The sequence below is a fragment of the Pelophylax lessonae genome (genome assembly GCF_965119305.1).
Source record: "Pelophylax lessonae genome assembly, chromosome: 12".
Taxonomy (NCBI): domain Eukaryota; kingdom Metazoa; phylum Chordata; class Amphibia; order Anura; family Ranidae; genus Pelophylax; species Pelophylax lessonae.
In genome coordinates, this window is record NC_138779.1 from 133148239 (window position 1) to 133160611 (window position 12373).

The 12373-nt window shown below is 42.3% G+C and overlaps 1 protein-coding gene across 1 annotated transcript; it reads right to left on the minus strand.

The window, feature by feature from the left end:
• Nucleotides 1-256: 256 nt before the first annotated feature.
• On the minus strand, nt 257-11930 carry RBM7 (RNA binding motif protein 7). The gene is made up of 5 exons (XM_082274166.1): nt 11726-11930; nt 6175-6337; nt 4552-4642; nt 2047-2158; nt 257-685 (listed from the first exon to the last, which is right to left on the minus strand). The coding sequence occupies exons 1-5, from the start codon at nt 11813-11815 to the stop codon at nt 353-355; spliced, it is 789 nt and encodes a 262-aa protein (XP_082130292.1). The 5' UTR covers nt 11816-11930; the 3' UTR covers nt 257-352.
• Nucleotides 11931-12373: the final 443 nt, after the last annotated feature.

The window sequence follows — 12373 nt, forward strand, 5'->3', positions numbered from 1 at the left end:
GGCACTTCCTCTGAAAAGAATGAGCAGGACTCCTAATTCTTTGCAAATCAGCTACATTTGTTGGCTTCAGAATAAATATATATTAAAATACTTCTGTTTAGTAAAACAAATGTTTTGTAGAGGTCAGATTACGACTGATGTGCTGGTCAATTTTCCTCCCTAATAAAATAAACAAAGTGAAAACCCCCCCAGAAATTAGGAAACAAAGCAAGCCAAAAAAAAAAAAAATACCTAGGCTAAAGAAAAATGTAATTAGCCCCCAAAATTACTGGTCGGTAAAGAAGCACAATTAGTACTACGATCTCTATACACATACTGTACATAAAAGGGAAGAATGAGATACATAAACAGTTCAATAGTGAGGTGGACCCCATCTGGTATCTTTCCTTGGATATGGACTTAACCTCTCCTGACCCCGGCTTCGATAATGGTGCTCCTCCTGACCATGGCTACGATAATGAGAGTCTTCCTGACCATGGCTACGATAATGAGAGTCTTCCTGACCATGGCTACGATAATGAGAGTCTTCCTGACCCACTCTGTTATGCATATCTCTGTTCTGGTAATTTTCATAAGGATGGTTTCTTGAGCCTCTGTGTCCAGGGGGAGAATCATATCGTTGTGGAGTAGAATGGCCACTGTTCGGGCTGTACCAGCTAGTCTCCTGCTTATAAATGTTGTTCATCTTGGTTGGGGGGAAAAAAAAATAAAAATATATAGTAGAATACTAATACTACATTAAAAGTTTTAAAGCTATGTTACCTAGAACCAGAATCTACTGGGCTACACTAAAATGTTGAACAGTTCAACAAATCAAGGTGTAGAGACGTGGTTTACTGGTAGGGGGGGGGGGGGGGGGGTGCCATGGGCAAGGGTAGAGTAAGGGAGGTGAGAAGCTTGTACAAGCGCAGCTGTGAAAGGAAGGTTTAGGCACAGTGGTAAGAAGTGGTGTGCTGGTGTAGTGCTCAGTGTGGGGGGGGGGGGGGGGGGAATACGAGCGGAATTTTGTAAATTAGATGTGCATGCACACACCCCATCTGCTACCATCATCCAACCATAAGAGTGAGTTGGGGGGGGGGGGTAGAGGGAAGGGAGAATGCAGGTACAATGGGTGATGAGAGAAGAGGGCTGCAGGTGTGGTAGATGCTGAGAGAAGAGAGGCTGCAAGCAGAGTAGGTGATGAGGGAAATAAATTTGCAGGCATTGTGGGTTCTGAGAGAAGGCGGATGCAGTGAGGTGGCTGGTAAGAGAAGGAGGGGGGGGGGTAAGCAGTAGGTGGTGAGAGAAAGAGCTGCAGGTATTGTCTGTTCTGAAAGTTGGGGTTCAACAGGTTGGGTGCTGAGAGTGCAGGATCAGTGGGTGGTAAGAGAATGGAGGTTGCAATTGCTGTGCAGAAGGGGGGGGGGGGTCATGGCCTGCTCTCTGAGCTCTGAATATACAGTGTCCCCTGTCAAGAATCAAGACTGCATATTGAGCAGAACATGGCTGCATCTGCAGAGATGCGGTTGACAAAATGTATACCTTCAAGCAGCATATCCAGCTATGTCAGCGGGGTGAGCTCCTATAAATCATCCAGGCAAATTGACAGCAATATCAGTGGGGGGTTCTGCACAGGATGGGAGCATATAAATTGGAGACATGTTTCTAAATCGGATTTCTTCCAAGATGTAATGTGACCGCGCAAAGTGGCCAGACCACACAATACAACAGCGGTGGGGCTCAAGAGTAGACTCAAGTCTCCCACAGCCTCTCCGTCTCCAAGCAATTGCAGGAGAGTGCGAGATCTCAGGGAACAGATAGGGTCAGAGCAAGGTTCCTTGGAAGAAGAGCATCAGGGAGTTGGTGGAAAAAGGAGGCACAAGGAGGGACTGATTGATCAGGGCATTAGCCAGATTGTAATAAGATTTCTGTACATTAGAGCTAAAGAGGAAGGAGGAAAACTTGCTACTCAAGCCAGAATCTCAGTTGCAAAAAAAAAAAAAAAACACTTTAGGGCATTAGCCTCATAGGGAAAATAGTAACTGTGCTTAAAAATGTAAGCTTTACCATTGCTTGTCTTTGTAGATTATCTGGAGAGGAGTAGGACCTCTGGTAGCTTGAACCAGGTGATAAGTCACCGTATTTCATCAAGTCCTCATTAACATCCTGTCTGGGATAACTAAAAATAAATGGCATGTTGGTTGGGATTAACATAATCTAGTTAATGTACACACACACACACACACACACACACACACACACACAATGATACATAAGCAATAACTGGTGAAGAGATAGCCCTGCTCTTCCTGAAATACGCCCAATTACTAGTAGGCTGGCAACATCTCTCTGCACAAAGAGCAGTACTGTGCTCTTTCAATTCCCCTGTAGTCTCCTAATTAGATTTTTACTTATTAAACTCTGCGCAAATTAACCTCTTTTGTATGTCTTTCCCAAAATGGCAACCTGAAAGTGTTCTGTACACAGATGGTGTACATAACGCCTCTAAAAAAGTCACTTCCTGCTTGGGAGAAGAAGTCTGCACTAAGATTTAGGTTTTAGGCATCTTCGGCAACAAAAAGGTCATTTTTGGGTAGATACTCCCTAAGCGTTAATAACTTCTAAAGGGATGAAGACACTGCAACTTTTCACATCAAAACCCTGAAAGTGCATTAGCTGCTTATATTGAATTAGTCACTCCCATTCAAAATCAGTCCTGCACAAAACCCGATTTAATAAAGTTATTCCTTTAGAGCAGAAACAAGTAAGAATCCGCAGCAAAGTTTTTTAAAATCCTTCCAAAATGCATTAATCACTGCATAATGAGGGGATTTTATTTATAATCAAAAGCGGAGTTACTCTTTAATCTTGGAGAATGCCTAGGCCTTGTTTACAACATGCACATAGAGGTATAATAGGGACACACAGAGGTATAATAGTAAAGACAAACAGAGGTAACTGCAAAAACCATAAGGTGCCTTCTAAAGGTCTACATTAAATACAGAACTTGCAGGAGCAAGAAAATTATCATTAGCAGCCCATTGGGAAAGTGCAACACTAAGGAAAGTCCACATACTAGGTCCAAAAAAATAAGCTTCAATGTATTGCCTGGAACACAATTATTCATTCAACGCAGTGGACTGAATAAAAACTGACAGATCACTGCACTAACAAGTGATGTTAGTACAGCGATCTCCCCCACTGTGCTATTGTGTTCTGACAGGGGGACCCCTCCCTGCCAGGACAAACTGATCAGCGCTCACAGCCATTGGCTGCAAATGCTGATTGGATGCCAGTCAGCTGCCGATTTTCCAGCATGCCCCTTCTACAGAAGCCAGACAAGCTACTGTACACACTGGACGAATGTTGGCTGGTTTCTGTTGAACCGGCAGATATGTGGCCAGTGTGTACCAGCCTTAAGTTATGTTACTGCCTTGGAACCAACAGGTGGTCGTAAGTCTGAAACATTTGCATAATGCTGGGAGACATTCTCAGGGCAAAAGTTCTATATTGAGCCATGTAACTTTGACAGCACACAAAATAGAATATGGGCCCTACATTCCTGAAGAGCGGTGTTGGTGATCTTTTCCATCATTTTGTTTATGTGCTTATCAGCTTTATGTAAGCATTATCAATGTTTTAAAAGGATAAGTTCACCTTTGGGACATAAAAAAAAAAAAAAAAAAGGGTGGGAGAAATTAACGTGTAATATGTTCCCAATGCTGTAGCCGCCGCCTGCTGCCACCCGTTCCTGTGGTAGCAGTACGAGGAGAAATTCCCTGTACTAGCTGTCACTATTTAAATGCAGCTACACGTGTCTGAATGAACTACAAGCCCCGACATACTTAGGGCTGTCAGCTTATAGTTCTCAATAAACTACTACAAAGCTGTGGAAGTTCACTGAGACCTCCTGTCAGCGAGTATCAGCCTGTACAGGCAAGCCAATACACTGATAGTGTGCAGGAGACCTGCATGGCATCAGTGATCGGCTGATGCAATGCTTTCCAGGCTCCAGCAAAAAAATAAATAATGCTTTTTTTTTTTTACCTGCTAAAATATGCATTTATTTTTAAAGTGAACTTATCCTTTAAAAGGTTTAAAAAACAAAAAAAAAAACTTTTTCCCTTCTGTGTTGATTTCAAGATCTAATAACCAGAGAAGGAAAGTCTCTGCTGAAATGCCATTATGAAGAAAGTCACAGCATGTGACTAAATCCCTCTGAGGTCAAGTACTCGTTCGAGAACTCTTGCATGACCAGAGAAATGACATTCCTCCCCAGGGTCACTGACAGCACTCATCTAAATGCAGGCTGCAGAGGGGAAAAAACAAAAAAAACAAAAAAAAAAACAAAGAGGGATCACTGTTAAGGCAAACATGGGTGTGGGGGGACCCTGAATGGGGTATGGCAACAGTGTCTTTATTGGCAGAACAAAAATACAGGATAAGCAAATATATAAAAGGAAGAAAATGAAAAAAAAAAAAAAAGTAATATAATGCAATAACCTAAAATATGTGCTCACTGAAAACGGGCTATGCTTTTTTGTTACAAGAAAGGACTTCAAGATTTTGTACCTGCTACCATTAGATGCTTGACCATTTCCACCAGCATTTCCTTGTGGTGAATGAGCTCCAAAACTTGTATCTTGAGAAACATGAGTGCTTCCTAGAAACAATTTAAAAAGTAAAAAAGTTAAAAATGTGACAATTTTACCACACACATGCCGCCTTCCACACCATTCAATCCAACGGCTCTGCACCAACACTCTTTTCCACAACTATAGGGCAATAACCACAACCCGCATACACATGCAGTGTAGGAGCAGATAATTTGCTGTTCTCACTAGCAGCAGTAATCTCACAGTACTGGTCGGATTTAACAGAAGTGCTTCTCACAGTGTGCAATAGGGGCAGCTTGAATCTCAAGCCACATAGCAATAAAGTATTCATCACAGAAGCTGCCACTAATTCCAGGGGAACAGAAAAGGACAGTGAATACGTTCAATGGCAGTGTACAGTTGTGCTCAAAAGTTTACATACCCTGGCAGAATTTAAGATTTCTTGGCCATTTTTTTTTTTTTTTAGAGAATATGAATGAAATCACAAACTTTTCTTTCACACGTGGTTAGCTGAAGCCATTTTTTATCAATTTACTCTTTTTACATCATAATGACAACAGAAACTACCCAAATGACCCTGATCAAAAAGTTTTCATACCCTGGTGATTTTGGACAGATAACATGCACACAAGTTGAAAGAAACAAAGGGGTTTGAATGGGGTAACCAACCTCACCTGTGATCAGATTGTTTGTAGTGTGTGTGTGTGTGTGTGTAAAAGGTAAATTAATTTCTGGACTCCTGACAGACCCTTGCATCTTTCATCTAGTGCTGCACTGACATTTCTGGATTCTGAGTCATGGGGAAAGCAAAGTAATTGTCAAAAAGGATCTGCGGGAAAAGGTAATTGAACTGTATAAAACAGGAAAGGGATATAAAAAGATATCCAAGGAATTGAGAATGCCAATCAGTTGTGTTCAAACTCTAATCAAGAAGTGGAAAATGAGGGGTTCTGTTGAAACCAAACCACGGTCAGGTAGACCCAACTAAAATTTCAGCCACAACCAGAGTTGTATAAAGTACTCGAAACCCATACTTGAGTAAAAGTACAAGTGCTTAATCAAAAAGTGACTTGAGTAGAAGTGGAAGTGCTCGATCAAAAAGTGAGCCGCTCTGGGGAGATCTCAAAACGTGCAGTTCATGCAAGACAGCCCAAAAATTTACAGGAACTGGAGGCTTTTTGCCAGGAAGAATGGTCGGCTTTACCATCTGAGAAGATAAAGAGCCTCATCCACAAATACCACAAAAAAAAGACTTCAAGCTGTCATTAATGTTAAAGGGGGCAATACATGGTATAAAGAACTGGGGGTAAACTTTTGATCAGGGTCATTTGGGTAGTTTCCGTTGTCATTATGATGTAAATAGAGTAAACACAGTTGATTGAATGATAAATGGCTTCAGCCAAACATTAAACCATGAAAGAAAAGTTATGATTTCTTGGCAATTTTCAGAATATGAATAAATTCTGCCAGGGTATACAAACTTATAAGAACAACTGTATACAAGTTAAAATTAGGTTTCTCAGTTCACAGGAACTGCGGCCACTGCTGGGTAGGAGAACATTTTAAAATGATCAGTTACCTGATCTGTACTGAAGTTTGAGGGGTCTTCCAAAAAGCTTGATCCCATTTAATAGACTCATTCCATAAGGAACAGATTCCTCATGTTTAAAATTCACAAAAGCAAACATTTTTGGCTTGCCATCCTTGTCCTTTGGAATTTTTACATTAACTGTTGGGCCAGCCTGCATTTAAAAAGAAAAAAAAAATTAAGTTAATCAAAAAAAGGTAAGACTTCTTTAACTACTTAAGGACTGGCATACTGAATCTAGTTCCTGGCCAGGCCATGTTGAAGTTTTATATCATTTTATGAAACATGGCTCTTTTGGTTGTATGCAATCACCACTGGTTAATTTTTTGCTATATGAAGGAAATAGACCGAAACCCATTTCCCTTATTTTCCATTGCAAAGCATGGAAAATAATCTCTCTTCATACACTAGATTACCAAGAGTATTTGGACACATGCCGTTACACGCACATGAACTTTAACGGCATCCCAGTCTTAGACCGAATATTTCCTACTCTATTAGCTTTTAGACCCATCACTGCTGGGGACCCATCACTGAGTCTGCGGATGTTATGATTGCAGTCAACTACCTTCTACCTTTGGTACTTTGCCATGATGGTTCTTATGAACCTGGACTGGGGACCACTTACCAGCTTCTCAACTATCTTGGTTTTTATATATTTTACATGTCATGTTTGCATATATGTATGTACCCCATAAATGTGTTATTTTTGTCCTACAAGCCCTGTCGTGTCTCTCATACAAAGTCCCAACCCTCCTTTATTTCTGTATAATAATAGTCTGTAGTTCGCCCACCCTTTGTAGCTACAGTGGGAAAAAAAAAAAATTATTTGAGCTCCTGCAGATTTTGTAAGTCTGCCCACTTACATTTTTCTTATTGCAAACACAGCGAGCCAAGTAATGCCAAAGAGCTCAATTTTGGTCTCATGACCACAGCACTTTCTCCCAATCCTTCTCTGAATTATTTAGATCAGGGATCCTCAAACTACGGCCCTCCAGCTGTTGCGGAACTACACATCGCATGAGGCATTGTAAAACTGACATTCACAGACATGAATAGGCATGATGGGAATTGTAGTCCCTGAACAACTGGAGGGCCATAGTTTGGAGACCCCTGATTTAGATGTTCATTGGCATAACTGTACATGTGTCTTCTTGAGGGGACTTGCCATGTTTGGAGCAAGAAAAATGCAGACTATGACCCTAAATGCACCAACCCCTACAGTCAAGCACAGAGGTGGAACCATTAGGCTTTGGGGCTGTTTCTCTGCTAAAGGTACAGACCGACTTTGCCACATTGAGGGGCCAATGGACAGGCCATGTATTGTAAAATCTTGAATGAGAACCTTCTTCCCTCTGAAGCTTCCCACACTGAAGATGGGTCTTTCAGCATGACAACCCAAAACATACCGCCAAGCCAACAAGGGAATGGCTCAAGAAGAAGCACATTAAGGTCATGGAGTGGCCTGGCCAGTCTCCAGACCTTGATCCTATAGAAAATATATGGAGGGAGCTGAAACTTCGAGTTGTCAAGTGAAAGCCAAAGAAACCTTAAGGATTTAGAGAAGATCTGTAAAGAAGTGGACCAAAATCCCTCCTGATAGGTGTGCAAATCTGGTCACCAACTACAAGAAACGTCTTACCTCTGTGCTTGCCAACAGAGGTTTTTCCCACCAAGTACCAAGTCAGGTTTTGCTTGGGGTTTAAATACAGTTTCAGTGAACTGCAACTCAATAACATTTGTATCATGTGTTTGTCTGGATTTTTGGTTGATATTCTGTCTCTATAATCTAAAAAAACACCCATGATAAAAAATTACAGACCTTTAATTTCTTTGTAAGTGAGTGAACTTACAAAATCTGCAGGTGATCAAATAATTATTTTCCCTGCTGTTTACCTGCTTAAGCTCTTCTGGGAAGGCTGACCACAAGGGGGGGGGGGGGTCGTGTCTCATACAACCACTGAACCTGTGGTAACTCATTAAGTGTTAACTATGCATGCCCTTTCTGCCCCGGTCCTATATTCACAGAAGCTTTACTATATCTTCCATCAATGAAAAGCATTCTATGAATGGAGGTGGTGGACAATGGCATCTGGTGACACTGGTACTGGCTGGCAATCGTGAGGGGGGGGGGGGGTGAAAGAAGAGTGGAGCTCTGACTGCACGGAGGACAACTTAACACATAGCTTTGGTGGTCTTTTGAAAGACTGTCCACAATCCAAGTCTCAACAACTTGGAAGGATTATTGCAGTACACAGGTAGTGATGGAAGCTAATATGGTTCCTCATGCCATCCATAGGAATGAGTGACTGTCAGACATGTGGCTAAGTCTTTGGTGGTTAAAGAAAAAAAAAATTGCACAAATTATTGTTTCGGAAACAACCACCACTTCTGTGCTAATTTACAAAAAAAAAAAAAAAAAAATAAGAATGTTACCTGCTGTAAAAAGGTTCAGTTCATAAACAATTGGAAGAAGTCAAATGCCTTAGAACTTTCCAACCACTTGCACTAAACTTCACAGGAAAAATACTAAACAATATCATTGCTCTCCTAAAATAATCCATTGACATCAACTACCTAATATCACTGTATTTTTCATCAATTTGTCCCCCATTGTGCTATTCTGGCCCTTTGTATTGTTCTGAGTGAGCTCCTCAACTTCTCCCCCTCACTATGGTCATGTGATCAGCTCTATGAACACTACAGATCACATGGTCATTTGAGTATATGGGACTGGGAAGTGTGGCCATTTTTCATGTTCAACCCTAAATATGGATCTGCAAGGCAGACTTGGTCTATAAATGATAAGGTAAGGGCAGGGCTGGCAGTATTGTGTGTAGTGTTTTTGTGTCACCTTGGTTTCGCACAAAGCTGTGGTGAGGGGGCTGCAGTTTTGTTTTTTGCATTTTAATAGCAAAAAAGGGGACCTTGCCTGGAGTGCAAGCTCTACCATAAAATAATAACTATACACAGTAATTCTTTAAGGCATTGATAGTAACAAACTGGAATGTCATAGGGGGTCTCTATCTTGTACGTGTATTCATAGCCATTAAGGTGGTAGTAAAGCCACTTTGTGATTTTTACCTACAGGTAAGCTTATAATAAAAAAAAATAAAAAAATACTTACCTGTGGATAAAATAAATATCTCCTAAAAAGTGCACACTGCACAGTTTAGGAGATATTCGCTCTTCTGGTAGCCGCTGACCTCACCGGCATACCCGTGCCGTTCCCTCAGAGTAATATGCCGTGGCTGTGACCCCTGCACGCGTGTGTGACGTCATCACGGCTCGGCCATTCATGCTGCCGAAGCCCGTGAACACAGAAGGAAAATCGGGTGATGATGGAAGCCCTGACAACTGTGGAAGTTTGCCACTTAAGGGATTCATTCCAAGGTATTTCATAATGTGAAAGTATGCGATGCACTAGCACATTATGCTGTTCCTGGGGATTTTTCCTGTTTCTTTAATGCCGCTTTAAGCAAACAGGTGCCCATTCATTTAGAAGCCAGTGAGTGGTAGAAGGATTGCTTTACAGTGAGGTTTACAATGCAAACAGGAAAGGAAGACAAGTAAACAAAGCAGTTGTAAGCCCTTATTTCCATCAATGCAATTTGATTTTTCAAAATGGCATGACAGTGACATTGAAAAAGGTTCCTGCAACACTTTTCTGCAATTTTGTTTGACTTCTGTTAAAATAAGTCGCCAACCACAATAAAATCCTTGATCCAAATCGCACTGATCTGCAGCTTTTAAAGCCGCACTGCTGTGAACTAGGGCTTGAGGTAAAAGGTTTTTTACAGTATTGCATTCTCTGCATTAAGGTCAAAAACCTTTTCATTAGGGATGCACCGAAATGAAATTCTTGGCCGAAGCCGAATAATAATGAAATGTTTGGCCGAAGGCCGAATACCGAACGCGGTGTTTCGCTTTTTTTCTATTTATTTTGCCAATTTTTTGTCCCCTCTCTCTCGTCCCCTCTCTCTCGTCCCCTCATGTCTCTCTCCCTAAATGTTACTGTAGGGAATGGGATTCAGTGCACACTGCAGCCTTGTACCATAGGGTTAATGTTAGTGACACTGTAGGGATTGGGAAGGATGCTGGGAATGGAAATCAGGAAGCATGCAGGCAGCCTTGTAAATTTTAATTGCAGATACAGGGCACTGGGCAGGTCAGGGTTAATGTGGTAACATCAATTACTCAGTGACAGTCAGTCAGTGTGGACTCGATCAGATTATACAGTCTCTCATAGTGGTGGTAGTAGGAGGCTGGAGGTGGACTAGTAGGAGCCTGGAAAGGAGCACAGCCGCATACATACATTACTCACTAGTGCACTGCAGCCCGCCCCATACATTCAGTGAGTCTTACTCTCCTCCCTAGTTTTTTCAATGGCACATTCAGGAAGCCAATCACGCCGTGATTAGCTGCACAGCGAACCAATCACGCCGTGATTAGCTGCACAGCGAACCAATCACGCATGCCTGCACACCTGATTGGTTCCGCTGTGTCGCTACTCACGGCGTGATTGGCTTCCTGAATGTGCCATTGAAAAAACTAGGGAGGAGAGTAAGACTCACTGAATGTGTGGGGCGGGCTGCAGTGCACGAGTGAGTAATGTATGTATGCTCACCGCTGAAGTGTCCCGGCTTCACGGAAGTCTGTGAGTCCTCCTCCGAGTCCCTTCCCCCTGCCTATGTAAATATCGTGACCTCGGCGATATGAATATCGCCTACGGCCACAGAACGATAGTCGATATATCGACCATCGTTCAGCCCTATTGTTCGGCACAAAATTATTCGGCCTTTTGACTTATTCGGCCGAACACCGAAAGTGCTATTTTTTCTATTTTCGGCCAAATAATGTTCGGCCGCCGAACATTCAGTGCATCCCTACTTTTCATAGTGCCCCCCATTAATACTCACCTAAATCTGATCTCAGTCCAGCACTGTGCTTGTCTGCAGCAGGTCTTCTCCCGCCTCCTACAGGTTTGGCTGAAAGCAGCGAGAGCCACTGGCTCCTGCTACTGTCAATCAAAACCTGTGAGCAGAAAGCGGGCCGACCCAGGCTTTGTATCCAACTAGAAGTGAACAGCCCGGCTAGAGATAGAACACATGTGATTGCCCCATAAGAAGCAGCTTCCTATATGGGCACTCCCGGAGAGGGGGGGGTTTGAAGGAACCCCGAAACGCTGACAAGGGACCCAAGAAGAAGCAAGATAGGTTTGTCATTTTAAAATTCACACCATTTTCACTTTAAATGTCAATATAAATTCATTAGTATGGTCCACTTTTGCCAGCAGTTATGTAATTTATGCCCCAATCACATTACTTTTGATTGGGGCAACATTGTGAAATGATTGTAAGCCATGACAAACAAACACCCTGCCAGCCCCTATTGATTCCATGACTATTCTCCCACCACTGCATTTGCAGACTTTTATGCTCCACATTCACGTAACTTACACATTTGCTTCAGACCTTTGCCTAGTATGGTACGCATATACTTTACCAAAGGAATATATACATTCACAGATGTGGTTACATACCTGTAAAAACAGTTCAAACAGTATCTCCTCTGTAGTCTTCGGATGCAAGTTCCCCACATACAGCGTCCGGTCAGCTTGCTCAGCACCCATGTTTACAGCGAAACCACGAGAGATGCAGCCAGTAACTTGGCGACCCGATGAGAAGACAGCAAGTAGTGGGAATTTGTCAATGCTCACGTGGCTGTCAGGGTGGAGATAAAAGCAGCATGCAGTGACGTTATTACAATAAAGAGAAACTTTACTCAAAACCTGAAAAAAAAAAAAAAAATGTACAGATAGCAATGCATGTATAATATACATACTTACCTTTCGATGCAGGTTTACCTCATTCTGCAGTCCATTTTACTTTCCACCATTGACTCTAAAGCTGGCCATGGCCAAGCGAGGTGGAGGATTCCCCCAAGCCAGGACATTGTATTCTGACAGGTGGGGTCTGCTGTTCAACAGAAGTTGACCAAACAAACTACTTCTGTCAAACAGGGATGGCAATACAGTACCCTGATCGAAAATTCATACAGAGGGCCTTAAGCTGGTAGATCAATCAACTTGGGTACAACCCGACTGACTGATGTTACATGCAATTATTGCTGGCGGCTGTTATAGCCACAAGCAATAATCACGGTGTTCTTCCGTTGGGGACAGCTTCTG